Raw genomic sequence first — 18461 nt, 5'->3', positions numbered from 1 at the left:
CGGAAACGCTCGGTCGACGCTCAAACATAAAGCGCCATTAGTCAAAGTAAAACAAAGTACATGTTCAAAAGCCAAGTATCAACACAATATCCATTTTGATACTTTGACACAACGGGGAAAAACAAACAAAAAACAACTACTTTTTTTTAATTTGAGACGCCCGAGCATTTTTAAACACACATGTAGATCATTTTCTTAAAAAAATAGATCTGGCAAAACACTTATTACCCTTGCAGGCCTTTGATTTTGATTACCTAGCAGCACCAAACACGTTCACGTTACATATTTAATGTGAATCACTGTAGATTAGAATGAGTTGTAAAATAATAGCAACCATGCAGTTTTCTGACAAGTGTGTGCAACAATGCAGGATTCACGGGAAGACATAACAAAATGTGCTAATTAACATTTTGGGGCTTGTATTCAAAGCTTAGTGTCTGGTTTCACACACTGACAACTCGGTAACAATGCAGTAGATTTCACATGGTTAAAAGCTTGAGTATCTTGTATATAAATATACTCTCCCTGTCCAGAAAAATCTACACCCAAACCTCTGGCTCTTTGGAATCACCAAGTTTTTGTAGGTTTACCAATATACTCGTGCTGTAAATAATCTCTTTAAAATTGAGTGCACACATTTCAAGAAGCATCACCATCTTCCATGATAAATGAAAAGTGGAGAACAATCAATGCCTACCATGACTGCCACGTTTCCTCCTGCCCTACCTTTGGGCACAGGCCCACTCTACATCACCAATGGTCTTTGGGGCATCAGCAGATAGAATTAAAGGCCCACCCTTGTCCCGGATCAGTACGTCATCCTCGATCCTGATACCCATGCCGCGGAAACACTTTGGGGCCTGCTCATTTTCCTCACCAATATACAACCCTGTGGTAAGAGAGAACACATGAAAGTAGATACTTCAAGAGCTTTAGTAAAAGTGTGTCTTTAAATCATAGAACTAACACAAAGTTAGTTATCTCAAAGAAATTCTAGGAAGTTCCTATTGTCACCTGGTTCTATGGTGATGGTCATTCCAGACTGTAAAGGTTGTGAGCGGGACAGTTCTGGAGTGTCATGGACGTCCATGCCCAAGTAATGTCCAACATGATGGGGGCAGTACCGCCTTGCAGCCTGGGAAGAGGATAACAAAGGATATTTTAAAATGTAAAATCAGTTTTGACAAGTGACATCTTCCTGACCTTTAATAGATCAGCATCGCTGGTACCGATGTACTTGACGATGCCAAGACGCTTGAGCTGTCTTGCCAACATGGCCAGCATGGTGCTGTAAATATGGTCGAGACTGACACCTGGCGAACACAGAGATAAACAGGAGAGCTGGACCTCCAGGATGGCTTCGTAAAGTTCTGCCTGCGGAGCGCTAAATCTGGCAGAAAGCAGATTGCAATGTCACCGACGGGAAAATGTTTATTTTTATTTGGGTTGATCAACTTACTTTCCATTTACTGGCCACGTTCGGGTCACATCACTGACGTAACCGAAATATTCGCAGCCGCCATCAAGGAGCACCATTTCACCATCCTGAGGAAGAGTAACAAAGTTGAGTCATACAATTTGCAATATTTTTAAGCGGCGAGGGAACAGCGCCTTGCGAGAAATTATATATGCACACATAATGAAATATAATAAAGTGCATAATGAATATGAATCACTAACACAAACGCATTCTTGTCTTGATTTTTCTCTTCATTTCTTTTTGTTAACAGTATAGTAGAGTCATCTGCTTCTCTTTTTTCAAAGAAGCTTTCCTGAGGTTTCATTTTTTTTACTAATTTTCGCTGGCATTAGCTTGTGGGCCTCATTTATAATGCATCAAGACACATCGAGTGAATAAAAACCAGATCAGACTGACATTTTTCAACCATCTCCGCATGGCAAGTTTCCACTGTTTACCTTAATGATTTGGTTGTTGTTGATGTAGTGCAGAGTATTGGCACGATTCCCTCCGGCAACCACAGGCGGATAGGCCAAGAAATTTGCACCATGGACCCGGTTCTCAAAATCAAACTGTAATTTAAATGAGAAATGATAACCTTGGATTATTTCTACACTTTGAGGAACTCTCTTCCAATCAATTTGTATATCGCTACATTACTGACTTAACAGCTCATAGCGTTAAATAAAAATGCTTTTGTTTACCGAGCTACCTTAGCAAAGAGAACGGATTCATCCACTTCCCCGTGAGATAGAGCCATGGTCCGCCTAAAAGCCTGAAAGGCAAATTGAAGTGAAAACTGAATAAAAAGTGGGACACAAGTAGAAGTGACTAATTACGACACGTCCTACAACTACAATTCATATTTGCATTTAATTAGCCACCAACCTGCGCTGTGATGCGACCAGCTTCTTGCATGAGGGCCACCTCCGCTGAACTCTTAAAAGCCCTGAGTGAATGAATGAGTGGACTTAGGGGGCGTGGCATTGGCCCAGCCTGCAAGACGGGATGGACATGTGCTTGGTGGAGTCGAGAGTTGGCTGGATTAGAATGATCATACCACAGGGTGGAGCCTGGAGGAAGATGGCAGTAGAAAGGAGTTTTCCAGGATCATTAAAAATCAGCACCTTCACTTCATTTAGTTGAGAATACAGTAGATTTATCATTTTGCTTCAGAGCTCCCCCTACAGTTGGCAAGTGCACTTTCAGCCCACAGTGGTAAATAAAATATTTCAGTATTATTTTATTACAGCAATTCCATCTATTATTCTCTTGAAAGAAAACTGAAGATGATGGGAATGTGTAAGGGGAGCATCTTCACACTTGACTCACCTTTAAGGGCTTTGAGCACCAGACCGAGTTCTTCTGTGCTATGAACCCTCTCTATGCCAGTCAAAGCAGCAGCTCCATCCAACCCTGATCGTGGGCCATCCCACAGCTCCCTGCCTGGGTCTCTACGAGGAACAAACAAAATGGCCTGGTCTGGTCGTCCTTTCCCGTGGAGGACCAAAGCACTGTCAGGCTCCAAGATGCCACACAGGTAGAGGAAGTTCTGGGGAAAGTTTTGCAAAGGGTTGAATGTCAAAAGCAAATTTGAGTCTTAAGTAATAATAGTGACAGTCTGAGATTGGTACTAATTGTTTTTAAACAAATGGAGGATGACAAACTTTTGACTTTATAGGTTCTACTGTATATTCCTGAGAATGCAAACCCACCTGGTTCTGGTGGAACGGATACGGTATGTCATTAGTCATGTAGCGGGTCGGATGGGACAAAATAACGAGCACGTGAGTGCCGGACGATGCAGACGGTCCGAGTTTATCCGAGTGGGCCTCGATGAGTGAGGCCAGCCTATGACGGCGAAGTTCATATTCGATTTGGCTCAGGCCAGGTGTCACCTCACCTGGGAATCAAATAACACAACTGACAAACTGAACGGAAATAAAACCACATATTTGTTACTAGATTGCAGTATTGCTGATTTCCAGAATACCACTTAGTGAGTGGTTGAAGTGTGATTGTCACCATGTTTGATGAGGTGCGGATGAGTGAAAGGGCTTGGCTGGCCAAGGTAGCGAGCAGGAACCGTCTTTGGTTTCAGGTCTCCGGGCTTCACAGAAATGTTCCTGCATGGACACCATACACATCCTAAAAGGAGGGACAGAACACCTTTTATTTATTTTATATTGATTAAAGTCAATCAGAGCATGGATGTCAGAATTTAAATGTTCCATCACTGGTGTGCTATAGAAGAGGCCCGTCAGCTACTCATGGGGTCCTTGGGGGTTACCTGGAGTCCGTAATAATGGATAGATATAAATAACAGAGAGATATATTTAATTTACGGCCAATACTAATGTATTTACTTACTGTTGTACTGTTGTGTACATAGACAATGACAGCAATGTCAAATGATTGCATCATGTTCACAAGAATCTTGCTAAGCACATTAAACTGTATCACAAGTGCTGGAAATCGAATTGAATTATTTATTAGTATTCCAATTTAATAAAAAGCTGTTAAAAATGTTATTTCTTGAAAATCTGCATTTATCTCCCTCGTGTGTCCAGACTTGAGGGACACTTATACTACTTATGGACTGTTGTTTACAGACTGAAGTTGAAAAGAATGTAAGGGTTTCTTTTTAAATTTATTTGTTAAACTTTTAGTCTATTAAAGGGGAAAATAATTAAGTTTACCTCGGCTCCAACTTGGTTTGGGTAATAGTGTGACAGCAGCTCTGAGGAGCACACTGCCTCCGGAGGACATCATCGTCGCTGCCTCTCGACGACACAGATCACGGACACACACCCATTTATAGTGTTGAGAAACACAAAAGTTGTTAAAGCCAACAATTCATAAAGTTGAATTGTTCGACACAATGCAAATTACAGAGTCATCTGATAGCAACCTTACTAGCCGGGTTGCTAACAACCTATAATATCAGTTAAACCCTGCGTTTTATCTTACAGATGCTTGAGCCAGAATGCCTGACTTGTGGCTGATTCAAATCGGCATTCACTGTTCTCGACGAAACTAACGTGTTCTATCAGGACACATTTATCGTGGCTGTACTTTCTAAATATGATAAAATGAATTAGGTTAATTATAATTCTGTTTTAGTTGCTTGAGTCGTCACTCCTGCAAGACAAAAATTAGGGCAAACAAATTATTTGTCGGGTGTCTGATTTAGTGCCTGAATGAAAAGACAGAAGACGCCTGCGCCAAGGAAGCAGATTTGCAACGATAAATATCGACAACTGCTCTCCGCTTTCTCACCTTCTGTGTTAATTCTGCGAGTCCTTGCACAGGTACGATTATTTCCTTTTCTATTACCCTCATTGCATTGATATTAATTTTGTTTTTCTTTAATTTAATAAGTGGTAAATATTGCAGTAAGCTAACAGGACAGCATACGGGATCTTGCGTCAAATATGGTTCTTGTCTCTCGAAACTTCTGTCTTGCCTTATTGCCATTATAATTTGTGATTTGGGGTTAAAACTGCTTCTTTTTGTTTGCTTCGTTTGGTGATCGTGTTCATTCGTTTGGTGATCGTGTTCATTTTGATTCATTTCTCACAAAAGGTATGCAGACATAAATAAATAAACGTGCATGTTAGCATATTGCAACGGCTAAGCTACCTAACGGTAAAGGGAGTATTAAATCTTGTGAACATCTTGAGTGTTTTTTTTTTTTTTTTTTTATGATGCCACGCAGTGCGTGTTGGACGTGACAGAGAAGCATGGACGCTCGAAAAGTGGCAGAGTTGAAGGGCTTCGTGCAACTATGCGAGTCCAATCCCGCCATCCTGCAACTTCCCGAGATGGCTTTCTTCCGGACCTGGTTGCAGAGGTGAAGCAACTGCAGTTTGCTTTATGGGTTGGGATGTTCTTATTTTATTAAGTCTTATGTGTTACTAAAATCCAAAGAAAACAATGGTACAAATAAAAAAAAAATCACCACGTACCCACCAGATCCAGGCAACTTGCAAAACTTGATAGACCTGCATGAGTTTGTTGGAAAGATAGTTTCAGCCTGCAAGTATGCAGTTTTATGGAGAGGACTAGCCCCTTTTGCCATTCAGGTTCTAGCAGGCCAGTTGTGAAAAAAGTACTGATGCAATTATTTTCGCAGTTATGTTTTGCAACGAATTTAATATGGCTCACAAGAATGTTGTCCACTCTGCAGCATGGGTGCAAAGATACCTCCTCAAGCCTCGCCCAAGAGTCACTGCCAGGTAATGCATGAATTGTTTCACTTTTCATTTCCCCTAATGTTCTTAGGTTTTGTTACTTTTATGTTTTTTCAACTAGATACATGTGTAACAGTCTACCAGGCAGGCATTTAAATATGCAAAGGTGTTCAGTAGATAAGAGCAGCTATTTGTTTGGATACTGAAGGATTTACTAAAAAAATAAAAATGAGAGAAAATGTATTGGTGTTCATAGTTTGTGGCTTTTAGGGTGAGTGTCCCTGTGGTCCTCCTCCAACATCTAAAGCTCCCCCAGCTCAGCCTGAGCCTGCTGTTCCATCTGAGAGCGAGGAGAGTGAAATAGGTAATTATCCTTCTGTTAGTTTTTCTGTTGCTAACCATTATGAGCCTTCTCTCATTTTGATGTCTGCTGAGAAATGCTGCGCGAGAAAAAAAAAAACATTTCTGATGTAATATTAGTTTCGGTTCTCAGTAAGCAATGTCCCTTGCTTTTTCAGAAATAGATCTTGAGGGCGTCATTGAACCAGACATGGATGAACCACAGGAAATGGGAGATCCAGATAATGTTGAGGTCCTTGTCAGATATGATAAACTAATTTTTTCCATTCATTAAAATTAACTGTGTGTGTGGGCATTCACTCAGGTGACGGAAGACATGATGGAAAAGGCCAATGAGAAGAAGATGGAAGCCATTGATGCTCTTGGAGGAGGTTAGGGTTATCACCTGTGGTTATCGTAAGTCAAAAACTTACTGACGATACTGAAATCTCTGCTTTGGTTGTTCTCGTTTCTTGTAGGAGATCTCCAGAAAGCGTTGGATCTTTTCACTGAGGCCATCAAACTGAATCCTTGTTTGGCCATTTTGTATGCAAAGAGGGCAAGGTGATATTTACCCACATGCCAAAGATGGAGTCATTCCCCGGGGACATTTTGAGATGGTCTTGTCCTTTGTCTTAGTGTTTATGTTAAGATGCAGAAACCCAACGCGGCCATCAGAGATTGTGACCGAGCCATCAAGATCAACCCAGACTCAGCGCAGCCGTACAAGTGGAGGGGAAAAGCTCACAAGTACTTTTTCTCCTTCACACTAAGCCTTTTTTTTTTTTTTAATTATTATTTTTACTACTTCCTATACAGTCTACAATGAGATTGTGATGTCTCCCACAGGCTGCTGGGCCACTGGGAGGACGCCGCCCGCGATCTGGCCACAGCATGTAAACTGGATTATGACGAGGATGCCGATGCACTGCTGAAGGAAGTCCAACCAAAGGTTCGGTAGAATTTTTACTCTATTGCCATTTTTGACAACTTCCGACGTTCCCAATATTACTTTTCAGGCTAACAGAATCATCGAGCACAGGCGCAAATATGAACGCAAGAGGGAGGAGAGAGAGATAAAGGAGAAACAAGAGCGTATAAAGAAAGCAAGGGAGGAGCACGCTAAGGCTCAGAAGGTGAGTTATTTGCTAAAAAAAAATAAAATGAGATCTATACATTTTGTTCCTCACAATTTCAAATGGTTTATAAGTGTCAAAATAATTTAACATGATCTGAAAAGTGATATATTAGCATCTTTCATCGCCCCTACAGGAAGAGGAAGCCAGAGGAGGGGCAGGTGGAGCAGGAGCAGGATTCTTCCCAGGTGGGAAAAATCTTCGATTTTAATTTGTGCATTCAGATTAGTTTAGAAATTGTATTCAAGTTAATGCATGCTTTATAGTACTGTAACGATTTAACTCAACATATGTCGATTTTAGTGAATCCTATAGTGTACATACATACCGGGTGTGATTTGACGCAGGTGGTGCAGGATTCCCCGGTGGATTCCCAGGCGGGGGAGCCGCCGGCATGCCCGGCCTGAACGACCTCCTGCAAGATCCCGAGTTGCTCACCGCCATGCAGGTGACTCACTGCTCCCTTCAATCAAAGATGCTAACTTGTAACTGAGGTTGACTTTTGGCCAGAAGCCATATCGAGAAGATGTGACCAAGTTGTGACCATGTTTTCAGGACCCAGAGGTGATGGCTGCCTTCCAGGATGTGGCACAGAACCCAGCTAACATCGCAAAGTACCAAAACAACCCCAAGGTCATGGCGCTCGTCACCAAGCTGAGCTCCAAGTTTGGGGGCGCCGCACCTCAGCCATAGATGAGAGCGGAACAGAGATGAAATGAAGATTTTGTTCGCCGCTGCAATCTTTTTCAGGGCTTTTCAGTAAATCTACGGTGCGCATATCAAATGTTCCCAGTTGGTAACCTAATCGGAGTGCTTATTTAGAGGAGCTGAGGGTGAATTCAAATCAAAGCTATTTAATCAGTACTAAGAGCAACCAGAGTGCTTTCTGGAGTGTATTGACTTAAATTAGCTGGCTCTTAAAAGACAAAGTTGATGTTTCTCGCATTTCCATTCTGAGAGCTCCCCCGCACTCGCTAACCCATTTCTACAGTCGTTTAACTGAGGGTTTGTTCAGATTTTGGAACCTAACCAGTTTCTTTTGTTCTGTTCTGTTAAAAAAAAAAAAAGGTGTCTGAGCCATTTGGGGGAATTGGTTAATAAAGCTTGTTTGTAAAAGGCAATAGACTTGACTTTATACTTTATCACTTAATTAGATTAGAGGCTATCCTACCACTGATGCTTAAATGATCAGATTCACCCATTCCAAAAAAATAGTTTGACTGAAATCTGCTCTGCCATTAATATTACTGTTTATTTGAAACAAAACAAAAAATGTACACAAACAACTCTGCTTACAACAAGTTGGATGGGAAAAGAAGCACTGTGGGCAAAACCTAAAGTTCTCCAGCTAGTGTCCATACCTGGAAATTAAAAAAAGAGGACATAATGACCAACTTCCTCAACAATATAAGCAATAAGAAAATCTAAATCACTAATTTACTCACTTCTGGAACTCCCACTCTCTGTTGTCCAGAGGACACACCTGTCTTGTTTTGAGCCAGCGGGAAATACAGTGAAAGTGGAAGGCGTGCTGTGGATGACAATAACAAATGAAAACATTAAAGTGTAGCTTTTCATAAGACACAATCTGCACTGCATTATCCTCAAGATTCTTCATTTCAATTAACCAAACTCACATTGCAGACACCCCAGGCAACTGTACACTCCTCGGACGTGGCAGAAGCTTGGTTGGCTTGGCACTCTATACCTAATGGAGAAACAAATCACATTGACAATAGGCAGCTTTACCCCTTTAAGCAAATTACTTGAGATTTTTGAATGGCCACTAGTTCAATCTGTTGTAATAAACATCTTTTAGACAGGAGATATTTATGTAAACTTACAAAGATCCATGATGTGGTTTCGACAAATTGCACAGTTATCCACAACAATGTCCCAAGCCCATAGAGCCACGGCATTCCACTAGAAGGGGACACAAAATTACTATATTAAACATAGGTCGACATAAGGATTATAACAGATTGCTGCATGATTGTTTACATGCTGGTTTTGTTTAGGAAGGAATGACGTTTTTATTATGTTTTCATTTCTGTTATTATTATGCACTTTGCTTCAATTGATTGCTCTAATGGGAGCTGAATTGAATTGTCACGTTCAGTTTGATAAGGCACTTAAAATCTCCCTATAATTGCACATGACCAAACGGCAAGTATAAAAATAGAATGAAGTTTCCACCGCTTTAGGGAAGCTAATCGCAAGCTAACTAAGCCGCAGTGCTACAACGTTAGCAATTTAGCATGCTAATTGATGCTAAGTAGCTAGCGTGTTGATCTTGGAAAAAATTGTCGCGTTTATTCACACGCGAGTAGCTCAATTACCCAGAAAGCCATACCTTTTTGACTTCAAATCGCTTCTTGCTTGCCCCGCTACTGGAACAACTAGGTGCATCAACATCCATCGCCGCTGCCATGTTGAATTTCACAAGTTAAGGGGGAACATGAATCAGCGAGAGGCTACTTCCGGTGGAGGATAAACCGTAAAGCAGAGAACGACACGTTTTCAAACGTCATTCATTGTTACAAAGCAACGATTTTCAATACTACGTGTATATTGTTGTGGACTTGCTATGTAGGAATAACCTTTGGAACAAAAAACAATATTTTGGAGCAAAAATTTCAAAATCAAAGTGACTAGGTGGAGAAAGAAAATTTAGGTTCCACCGAGATTTGAACTCGGATCGCTGGATTCAGAGTCCAGAGTGCTAACCATTACACCATGGAACCACATGAATGCCCGGCAGTGTTACTAGCAATAAGACTGTTATTTTACTTGGCCAAGCGTCATTTTCGCTTTTAATGTTCAAGGAAATTTTAAAATTGGGGCATTTTAAGCTTTCATTTAGGTACACGTACTGCTTTGCTCCGTACTTGTGACATCCATAAGCAACAAAAAAAATCCCTGTGTTTTGTGTTTATTTCCTCCACAAGCAAACACAGTATTCCATTCAGTCATCATATTTATTTTTACAATAATAAATGATTTTTACACATGTCACTAATTCAGCCATTGCAGAAAAGATTTTATGTTCTTGTCACTTTCTTCTTTTTGGTCACTGCTGCCACAACAGGCTTCATTTGAGGCTTTTTCTTTGTTGGCTTTGGTGGTTTTGTTTTGTCCCTTCCGAGTTTAGTCTTGACTCCAGAAGTTTTCACAAAGTTGAGTTTAGGTTTCTTGTTTTTTACATGAGCAGGCGCCATAACAACACGCTTTCTGTCTGAGTTGGATCTGTTTTCCGGACAGAACTTGAATAGCTCCAGATCCTTGACCTTTTGCCCTTTTAGCTTGGGAGGGAGGCCACAAGTAGCTGCCACCTCCAAACTCACTTTCTCCATCCACCTGGTGCAGACACAAAGAAACAATTCAAGTAAATTATGTTTGACTACCTTCTTACACGAATTAAAAGAAAAATTGCATATATTTACTGACTTGCGCAGCGGCAGCAAAGTACAATCACACAGCAGAGGGTTGTCTTGAAGATCAACCACCTCCAGGCCAGTGAGATAGACTAAGTCAGGAAGCTCCTTGAGCTTGTTTCCTCTCAACGTGAGAGCCTTCAGTCTTGGGCCAAGCCCAGCCAAAGCATCCCGAGACATCTGGACATCAGACAGGGATGTGCATCATTAGACTGGTCCAACATACAAATTGGAACTGTTTCGTACCTTCTCAGTGCTCATCTGGTCCATGTATAGCCTCTTCAGACTTTGCGATATGGGCCGAAATGCATTTGGTCCCACGAAGAGAATCCGATTTTGAGATAGGTTGAGTTCCTCCAGAGTAATGGCTTTGGATAGAGCATCAGTTGGAACGGTCGTCAGCTTATTTGAATCCAGGTGAAGTTTTCCAAGAAAGGCAGAGTCCAAAGCACCCTTGGCAATAGTGCGTATGGTGTTATTGGTTAAGTAAAGCTCCCTCAGTTTCCGGGTTACCGAGGTCAGCAGACCTTTGGGTTCCAATTTTGAAATGGCATTGCGTTCCAGGTGTAATGCAAATAGATTTGGTAAGAGTTGAAGAGCTGTAGGAGGAAAAAAAAAAAGTTTTATTTTTATTAATTCCAGTCAGTTTTTCTAGTCCACTCACCTGAACCAGGAAATTTCGCCAAACGATTCCCCTCCAGGTAAAGATAACTGAGCGCCGGGGCTCCAATGAAAGTTTCAGGCCCCAACGATGTGAGGTCATTGTCAGAAAGATACAAATAAAACAATTGTTTCATTCCTCGGAAGGCGCCACTTTCGATTTCACGAATTTTACAGAATTCCAGGTGAAGGGAAAGAACTTGGCTGGTGGCTGGGAAACTGTTGGCGGGAATATTGTGGAAGTGGTTACTGCGAAGGTCCAGTAGTTGAGTTTTTGCAGGGAAGCCTCGAGGAACTTTGTTGTGACCTCGGTTCTCACATGTCGCATGTTGTGCTTCAATCTAGAAGAGGTTGGACATTTTATTTATAGCCTTAAATGGCAAAATTAAAATCACTGCAGTACAGTAGATGACTCTCATTATCCACAAAAGGATCTGAACTCACGTGACAGTCACAGTTAAGCGGACACTTGATGTTCTGTTTGGGTTTGACCGTTGGTGGGATGCTGATGGTGACCACCTCCTCCTCAAATTCATCCTTCAGTGGGTCTCCTCTGCTGCGGCAACGCATGTCGGCCGCCGCCACGGCTCGAAGAGGCTCGTCGGACAGGTGAGGTGGTCCTGCACAGGTTCCCAGCAGCTTGACTCCCCCAACACTCGCCCAGTTCTTTAGTGGCCTCATGTAGCAGCTACAGTAGATGGGGTTGGCTTCAAAAAAAAAAAAAATGTAAACACTCAGTAGGCTTCGAGTGTAATTATGCTACGTACCAGTGAGGTTGAGGCTGGCAAGGTTCTTGGGGCCCACAAGAGGCTCCAAGTAACGAAGCTGGTTGTGACTCAGGTCCAAGTAGGAGAGCACAGGAGCCTGGGACAAGGCCTGCTCGGACAGGTCTTGGAGGGACATGTGGTTGAGGTACAAGTGTGTGAGCTTGGCCATGGAAACCGACTCTTCGCCGAGGTAGATCATGCGGTTGTGGCTCATGTCCAGGTGTGTGACCTCCTTGAGTCTACAGAAGGTAGTCAACATGTTTTTACCAGCAAGTCTTACACATTAAGATCTTCTTTCTGAGGAGTCACTGGTCCATGCTAAGTACTCTCATGCTTTATAAAAAAAAAAAAAATCGGTACCTGGTCATAGCCTGAGTGGGGAAGAACTGAAGCTCATTGTGGTCCAGATTGAGGCGGGTCAGAATGAACAAGCTTGCAAATGCCTCGGGAGCCAAGTTGTTGATGGTGTTATGGCTGAGACGAAGCCACTTGATGTGTTGCAGGCCCTGTGAGACACAGATGAAAATTGACTCCTTTATATTTTGGTGCTTGAGTCATAATAGCATCATTTTAAATAAATCAAAAAACATTCATTGTCATCTTTTTGGGCTACCTGAAAAGCCATATTGGGGATATACACCAGCTGGTTATGAGTGAGAGCCAACATGTTTAATGATCCAAGCTGCAAGAAAGCTCCAGGTTGGATCTCCTCAACTTGGTTGTGGTCCAGATGAAGCTCCTTCAAAGACGAGAGGCCATCAAAAGATTCCTAGGAGGGAAGATTTATTAGAAATAGCACAACCCTTTTGGATGTATTCGTTTCTAACCTGATATAGGATGTCAATTTTGTTGTAGGCCAGATTAAGGGAGACCACGCGGCCCAGCATACGGAAAGCTCCCTCCTTCACTTTGACAATGTTGCATCGCTGTAGGTTGAGGTGGGTGAGGTAAGGTGTCCGCACAAATCCTCCCCTTTGGAGAATTTGTAAGTTGTTATTCCTCAGGTCCAGTTTAACTGTGATCTGTATACATCAAGTGAGAGAAATAATCATACATGTGTAAAATTTTCTTTTTTACCAGACCATGTGTTTTTAAAGCTTCCTTGGCAGAAGAGCAGAAGTGTGAGGTTGAAAAGAGGTGGTAGACATTCATTTCTCACCTCGTCAATAGTCGGGGGAACCTCAGTAAGGTTCTTGCCAACGCAAGCCACTGTGAGCTTGGCGCTGTCGCAAGTGCATACTCGAGGACACTTCCCGGCCTCCACATTTGATATGATTGCAAAAGTCCCCAATAAAATGGCAGCAGGGAGGACGAGCATCTGTGCAAGGAAAATCAAATTGTCAAATGAGAATTTCGGTTACAATGTTGCCTGTAAGATAAGGTACTTTAAAAAATATTAAATTGCATACTGATTATCAAAACTATCATGCTGACAGAGGAGTGTTGGTTAACTGCTAGAATCCACCTAACAAAATAAAAGCAACACTTTTTAAATTGATGAGCTAAAAAAAATTACTTCTTTACACGTGTCACACATCTAAATCTTTTCTAAATTATAACCTTGCAAATATTCAAGAACTTGAAACAACTAAATATCTTACCTTCATGAAGAAGTTGGCATGAAATGAAAAAAATCAAAACGAGAAAATCTCAATGAATCTGCCAGCGACTTTTCAAAATTCCACGTCCAGCGTGTTCACCGGAGTCTGTGGAGTCCAATGGATGAACGAGTCTTTGGTAAATTCTTCCTCTTGTGACCTTTGATCCCTGCACCCCCAACTGCAAATTAACACCTTGGTTTTACATTTTCTGACTAGTTAAAAGGCTGAGACGCTGCAACCAAGCATGACTAGTCAAATGGATTGAGAAACCTAAATTTAACAAAATACTCAAAAATTTAATTCCAGCTCAAATACATACACGTGTGTGTCCATAGTGTGTGTACCCTATAAATGGAAACCGATCTAAATAAAGCACAAAACATGCCAACAAGTTAAAATCAACAAAATTTATTTTAACGCAGAGCCATAAGAGCTTGTGACTCTTGTCAAAAAAATACATCCCTTTCGCAGTTTACCTTCACTTTACAATACATTTAATACAGCTTCAAAATAGAAAAAAAAAGAAGCAAATACATACAAAACCAAAAACTACTGTTTGCATTTACATACATAGTACAATATAATGTGTTGTGTAGCCAGTAGACGAGTGTTACCTGCCTGGCAGTCCCAATTTGTATTTTTAAATACACCAGCGGTTACAAAGATGTTATCTAAGTGTTGCGCAACAAAACACTGCAAACAGATCTTCCCCAAAAATGCATTACGGTAATGATGATTTAAATGAGGATGATGCCCCTTAGATTAAAATGTGAGCAAATGTGTTTGTGCGTTATTTGTGTTCACCCACGATCCTCAGCTCTCTGTGCGTGTCGTCTGCAAGGTGGACTGAAGCTTGTATCGAGAAGAGCCGCAGGACTCCAAAGCCTTGTTGTTTCTGGAGATGAGAAAAAAATCTGTCATCTGGATGCACTGATATAGTCCGGCAAAATGACCAATCATGCATGATGGGCTTCAAAACATCATTTCACCAAATTCACTGAAATCACAGTGACCTACCTTCCTTTGTCCTAGTTGCAGGAAATTCATTTATCAAGAATAAGAATACATCAATGTGAAGTGCCACCATTGTTCCTGGTGAGTATTGAGCGATGTTTTATACCTGGAAGCTGCCTGCTGATTGGCTCATTCTGTCACGCCCTTACCGGGACATGAAGGCCTCCAGCACAGCCACACTCTCTTTGGGGAAGTAATCCTGGCGAACTGCGTGCTCCAAAGCCTGCAGGTGACCGGAGACCACCAGCACAGGCTTCACTTTGTCTTCACTCTGAGATGGCGACAGGAGCGGATGGAGAGAAAAGGATTTGGTATAAAAACTGAAAAGGACACAGGTCGAAGGAATCCGATTCCGCTCACCTTAATAAGCCCCAGCAAGACCAGCAAAGAGGATACAAAGTTGTAGCCTTGGATAGAAGAAAAGGCTTTCCTCAAAAGGGCATCTGTAAGAAGAAAAAAGAGGGATTAGCTTTTATGGATACAGTACAAAAAAAAGAAGGTAACACGGGGGAGACAGATGCTCTTTGTGTTCCACAAAAAAAAAAAATCTCACCGACACTTTCCAAGACTGCACTCTTGACTTCACTATTGTCCTCTTTATACACAGATGCAATTTTGAGAAAGGCTTCGGCTGTTTTTCCTGCGTCGGTCACGTCCACCTGGCCACAAAGACAGGAAAAAGGAATCAGCGTCATCCTTCTTTCCAAAAATGCCATATATTAAATGTCTACAATGAACTTTGTAAAGTGTCGAAAAAAGTAATGTCGTTGACGATAGGTAATATAAGGAAGCCTTCTCTTTTATTATCAATTATTGTACCTGCTGTTCAATCAGTGCAGCTCTTTTGGACCCCAGCCTGAGCAGTTTATCTGGCGATGGAAAACTGAGAAAGGATGAGACATCGGGCGGTCGTTGTGCTGATGGGGGTGTGGAAAACTGGAAAAGCAAAAACGGATTGAAAAAGAAAATAAATTAGGCTAATATTTAATTAAGTGGAAAAAAAACTGAACTTGCTGATCCAACTTACCTTGCTGCAAACGTTTAAATCTTGCTCCTCTTCTTCCTCCTCTTCCTCCTCATCTTCCTCATCCTCTTCTTCCTCTTCCTCCTCTTCATCCACCTCCTCATCATCCTCATCGTCATCATCGCCATCATCCTCATCCTCATCATCTCCTGGTTCACCCTCATCATCACTAAAAACAACAACAACAATTTTGATAATCAACAAAATTATGTTATAAACACAAGTATAAATGAACTTGAACGTTACCTGAGCGACACCAGAAGCTCGGCCATGTTGCTGTCTTCCATGAAATCTCTCAGAACTTTGCAGCCGTCCTCTCCCAGGCAGTTTCCTACCAAACACGAGGTTGAGCATATTACAAGTAGTCACAGCAGAGGCATACACTTTTTTTTTTTTTTTTACCATTTAAATCCAGTTTTTCCATCTGATTCTTGTTCTTGACAGCATGGGCCACAGCCAGTGCAGCATCTTCAGTTATCTCTCCGAACGACAGATTAAGTTCCTGTTTATTGTAACCGAGTATTTGGTTGGTCAGAGAGAAGATGAAGTTTATTTTATCATGCCAGTCTAATAAATTGTAATATACAACACTCACCTTCAAGATGGGGAGTCCTTCTGAAACTGTTTCAGCGATCGCTGCTGCTCCAACTGGGCGCACCAAACAGTCTCCGAAATTGATCACCTGGATGCTTCGTAAATGTTTCAAGGCCTGAGAATGACGGAAAAAAGTATTAACACAGAAACAAAATAATCTTAGTCAACACTATCATGTCAGATGCATATTTTTTTTGTATTTATGTTTTTTACATTGGATATTTCTGTTGACTACGCTTAAAGTTTTTGGTTATTACATAATAATTCCAGCAAGCCCTGCAATATTTTGAATCATACCTGAGCCATGGCAATGGCGCCCTTCTCAGTGAAGGTGTTGTCATTGAGATTGAGGGTGCGTAGGTTAGGATTGTGCTGTACAGCCGTCGCCAGGGCTTTGACACCGGGGTGATTGATGCCATTTTGGGGCATGTGGATCTCCTCCAGGCTCCCCATTAACTGAAAAGAAATTATACGCTTATACAAAAGGGAAGATCAAATGTACCGAATCGTAAATCGTCTAATTGGTTGTTTGACTTCTCTACCTGGAACGCTTGAGCTAGAGCTGTGGCGCCGTCATTCTCCAGACGATTCCTCCCGGCGATGAACACTTTCAGGCTGAGCGGTGGACCTTCTGCACTGGACTTTTTATGGCACTCAATCAGCGAAGCAGCTAATATCTGACACAACAAAATTCACTTTTTATAGTTTAGACTGGAGCACTATCCAAGTATACCACAATCAACCTAAATTTAAAATATGCCTCAATTGAGGATGATTTACCTTTCCCCCTCCAATACCCATGCCGCAGTTGTTGAGTCGTAGTTCCTGAAGAGTGTAGCAGGAAGAGCTTTTGAGCAACTGCTCAATCCCCTTCACCCCGTCTGGGCCGAAGGCGTTGTCACTGAGATCCAAAACGGTCAGCTTGGCACCCGCCAGCATTAGAGCATCACCCAGAGAATTCTGACAGAAAGAAAGAAAAATATTAAGATCCTTTAAATGATGTGAAGAGAACATTTAAAGAACAACCAGTTAGGATAATGTTGTTACCAGAGCAGGAGGGATCTCAGAGCGGAGACGGCCAGTAAACATGTCACTCCAGTAACAGCACTGAAAGAAACAGGTTTTTTTTTTTCTTGCGTCACCCTCAGTGAGATATAAAAGAAAACCAAATGACATGGAAATGAAAGTTTAGAGAAATCAAAAATATATTGCTGAAACCTTGAACAGGCTCTTTGTCTCGAGGGCCTTGGCGATGGCTTTTGCTGCCTCAACACCCACAGTGTTTCCTTCCAATCGGAGAGCTTGGAGACCTTCAAAGTTCTCGATGTCCTTCACAATCTCTTCAACTAGAATTTAAAAAAAATGGTTAAGAGGGAAAAAGAACGTAGGACAAAATGTGTTATCATTCTCTCCTTGGCTGAATGAATGGAAACTACACCATCTCGCACCTGATTTCGAATCATCCAGCTTTCTTCCCTGGCCTTTGTAACTCAGCTCCCCTTCTTGAACTTTAGCTTTGGCCAGGGAGTCGGCCAACTGTGAAACAATGTCTGTCGCCATTAGGGTACCTGGGAAAAAACAAAAACAGCATGACACTCTGATCAATAACATCGATCAGCAAATTATGACATTCAACTGATCATTGACTTAAAATATCCGCTGATCCAATTCAGCATATCAGACCAGTGTAATTATTATCATTATGTACAGTATTGATTATTCATGATGTTATTTCCAACAGGCTAGCTAGGTCTAGCATTAGCCACCTGATGCTAACTTCGACTACAAACCTTATTAAGGAGATATACAGTTGCTATCAAATAGCATCAATCGGTGGAAATTCCAAAACAAAGCATTTGACTAAATATTTATTTTTTTTACTTTTGTGCGAAGCGTACGATAACAGTGAAGTTAATTATTGACAGTTGTAACGTGTAAAGTGTGATTCGGCCCCTCGTGTCGTTCAACAGCACACCACAGACAACCTAGTTATGTACTACAGCGATTTAAGAATAGTCAAACACAAAACCGAATATGTTATTATGATAATTATATGAATAAAAACAATACCCGGGCACTGCAGTTGTCAATGAATGCTGTTTAATTCAGGCTCCCGCTCGTTCCCGAAGTTCAAACGACAGTTCAGCACCACAACAAACTGCTTTACGACTCATTTGGTGGCCAAGGGAGTTGTAGTTCCATTAGCCTACACTGACGCATTCACGTTCCCATTTTAAGCT

General features: G+C 41.6%; 5 protein-coding genes and 1 non-coding gene across 8 annotated transcripts; 1 reads left to right on the top strand and 5 right to left on the bottom strand.

Annotated features, from left to right (window-relative positions):
- Window positions 1-131: 131 nt before the first annotated feature.
- xpnpep3 (X-prolyl aminopeptidase 3, mitochondrial) lies at window positions 132-4417 on the bottom strand. The gene is made up of 11 exons (XM_049746058.2): window positions 4159-4417; window positions 3485-3607; window positions 3175-3362; window positions 2792-3011; window positions 2348-2532; window positions 2172-2234; window positions 1918-2031; window positions 1460-1545; window positions 1204-1390; window positions 1015-1135; window positions 132-889 (listed from the first exon to the last, which is right to left on the bottom strand). Exons 1-11 carry the CDS (start codon window positions 4229-4231, stop codon window positions 723-725), a joined length of 1527 nt encoding a protein of 508 aa, XP_049602015.1. The 5' UTR covers window positions 4232-4417; the 3' UTR covers window positions 132-722.
- Window positions 4418-4618: 201 nt separating this feature from the next.
- st13 (ST13 Hsp70 interacting protein) lies at window positions 4619-8248 on the top strand. Of its 2 annotated transcripts, none has more exons than XM_049746097.1 (13): window positions 4619-4770; window positions 5178-5312; window positions 5649-5697; window positions 5923-6016; window positions 6171-6244; window positions 6317-6383; window positions 6471-6555; window positions 6631-6741; window positions 6841-6943; window positions 7011-7127; window positions 7264-7315; window positions 7475-7575; window positions 7683-8248. In XM_049746097.1, exons 2-13 carry the CDS (start codon window positions 5203-5205, stop codon window positions 7818-7820), a joined length of 1101 nt encoding a protein of 366 aa, XP_049602054.1. In that variant the 5' UTR covers window positions 4619-4770; window positions 5178-5202; the 3' UTR covers window positions 7821-8248. The 2 variants fall into 2 exon arrangements, with proteins under 2 accessions (XP_049602054.1, XP_049602055.1); XM_049746098.2 differs by lacking the exon at window positions 4619-4770 and adding an exon at window positions 4894-5044.
- A 112-nt stretch (window positions 8249-8360) lies between these two features.
- On the bottom strand, window positions 8361-9640 carry rbx1 (ring-box 1, E3 ubiquitin protein ligase). The gene is made up of 5 exons (XM_049746152.2): window positions 9481-9640; window positions 8972-9050; window positions 8765-8835; window positions 8573-8658; window positions 8361-8488 (listed from the first exon to the last, which is right to left on the bottom strand). The coding sequence occupies exons 1-5, from the start codon at window positions 9556-9558 to the stop codon at window positions 8476-8478; spliced, it is 327 nt and encodes a 108-aa protein (XP_049602109.1). The 5' UTR covers window positions 9559-9640; the 3' UTR covers window positions 8361-8475.
- A 159-nt stretch (window positions 9641-9799) lies between these two features.
- Window positions 9800-9871, bottom strand: trnaq-cug (transfer RNA glutamine (anticodon CUG)). The gene has a single exon. It is a non-coding gene; the product is annotated as a tRNA-Gln (tRNA).
- Window positions 9872-10086: 215 nt separating this feature from the next.
- Window positions 10087-13845, bottom strand: chadla (chondroadherin-like a). The gene is made up of 10 exons (XM_049746001.2): window positions 13148-13845; window positions 12816-13010; window positions 12602-12757; window positions 12349-12494; window positions 11989-12227; window positions 11666-11928; window positions 11226-11562; window positions 10808-11160; window positions 10575-10741; window positions 10087-10484 (listed from the first exon to the last, which is right to left on the bottom strand). The coding sequence occupies exons 1-10, from the start codon at window positions 13304-13306 to the stop codon at window positions 10169-10171; spliced, it is 2331 nt and encodes a 776-aa protein (XP_049601958.1). The 5' UTR covers window positions 13307-13845; the 3' UTR covers window positions 10087-10168.
- Window positions 13846-13981: 136 nt separating this feature from the next.
- On the bottom strand, window positions 13982-18445 carry LOC125984122 (ran GTPase-activating protein 1). Of its 2 annotated transcripts, none has more exons than XM_049746045.2 (16): window positions 18292-18445; window positions 17670-17789; window positions 17440-17567; window positions 17269-17328; window positions 17002-17181; window positions 16764-16898; window positions 16519-16677; window positions 16223-16336; window positions 16030-16129; window positions 15874-15958; window positions 15631-15796; window positions 15423-15539; window positions 15157-15262; window positions 14964-15046; window positions 14710-14874; window positions 13982-14484 (listed from the first exon to the last, which is right to left on the bottom strand). In XM_049746045.2, exons 2-15 carry the CDS (start codon window positions 17779-17781, stop codon window positions 14749-14751), a joined length of 1671 nt encoding a protein of 556 aa, XP_049602002.1. In that variant the 5' UTR covers window positions 17782-17789; window positions 18292-18445; the 3' UTR covers window positions 13982-14484; window positions 14710-14748. The 2 variants fall into 2 exon arrangements, with proteins under 2 accessions (XP_049602002.1, XP_049602001.1); XM_049746044.2 differs by having other exon boundaries at window positions 14753-14874.
- Window positions 18446-18461: the final 16 nt, after the last annotated feature.

Source organism: Syngnathus scovelli, chromosome 16 (assembly GCF_024217435.2).
Source record: "Syngnathus scovelli strain Florida chromosome 16, RoL_Ssco_1.2, whole genome shotgun sequence".
Taxonomy (NCBI): domain Eukaryota; kingdom Metazoa; phylum Chordata; class Actinopteri; order Syngnathiformes; family Syngnathidae; genus Syngnathus; species Syngnathus scovelli.
Note: the sequence above shows the minus strand (reverse complement) of the source record. Positions and strands in the feature narration are given on the sequence as shown.

Bases quoted from the DNA above. Each gene is read 5' to 3' on its own strand.
- LOC125984122 (XM_049746044.2), bottom strand. From the start codon at position 17,781: ATGGCGACAGACATTGTTTCACAGTTGGCCGACTCCCTGGCCAAAGCT. The intron at 17,329-17,439 runs GTTTCAGCAATA...TGTTTCTTTCAG, and splicing joins AGACAAAGAGCCTGTTCAAG to TGCTGTTACTGGAGTGACAT. The intron at 17,182-17,268 runs GTAACAACATTA...TCTTTCTGTCAG, and splicing joins CTGAGATCCCTCCTGCTCTG to AATTCTCTGGGTGATGCTCT.
- st13 (XM_049746097.1), top strand. From the start codon at position 5,203: ATGGACGCTCGAAAAGTGGCAGAGTTGAAGGGCTTCGTGCAACTATGC. The intron at 6,245-6,316 runs GTCCTTGTCAGA...GCATTCACTCAG, and splicing joins GAGATCCAGATAATGTTGAG to GTGACGGAAGACATGATGGA. The intron at 7,316-7,474 runs GTGGGAAAAATC...GATTTGACGCAG, and splicing joins AGGAGCAGGATTCTTCCCAG to GTGGTGCAGGATTCCCCGGT.
- chadla (XM_049746001.2), bottom strand. From the start codon at position 13,306: ATGCTCGTCCTCCCTGCTGCCATTTTATTGGGGACTTTTGCAATCATA. The intron at 11,161-11,225 runs GTGAGTGGACTA...TTCCTCCTACAG, and splicing joins GGCGAAATTTCCTGGTTCAG to CTCTTCAACTCTTACCAAAT. The intron at 10,485-10,574 runs GTCAGTAAATAT...TGTCTGCACCAG, and splicing joins ACTTTGCTGCCGCTGCGCAA to GTGGATGGAGAAAGTGAGTT.
- xpnpep3 (XM_049746058.2), bottom strand. From the start codon at position 4,231: ATGATGTCCTCCGGAGGCAGTGTGCTCCTCAGAGCTGCTGTCACACTA. The intron at 3,608-4,158 runs GTAAACTTAATT...CCCTCCTTTTAG, and splicing joins CAAACCAAGTTGGAGCCGAG to GATGTGTATGGTGTCCATGC. The intron at 3,363-3,484 runs GTGACAATCACA...TTTGATTCCCAG, and splicing joins TCCGCACCTCATCAAACATG to GTGAGGTGACACCTGGCCTG.
- rbx1 (XM_049746152.2), bottom strand. From the start codon at position 9,558: ATGGCAGCGGCGATGGATGTTGATGCACCTAGTTGTTCCAGTAGCGGG. The intron at 9,051-9,480 runs GTATGGCTTTCT...GTCCCCTTCTAG, and splicing joins AGCGATTTGAAGTCAAAAAG to TGGAATGCCGTGGCTCTATG. The intron at 8,836-8,971 runs GTAAGTTTACAT...TTTCTCCATTAG, and splicing joins AAACCACATCATGGATCTTT to GTATAGAGTGCCAAGCCAAC.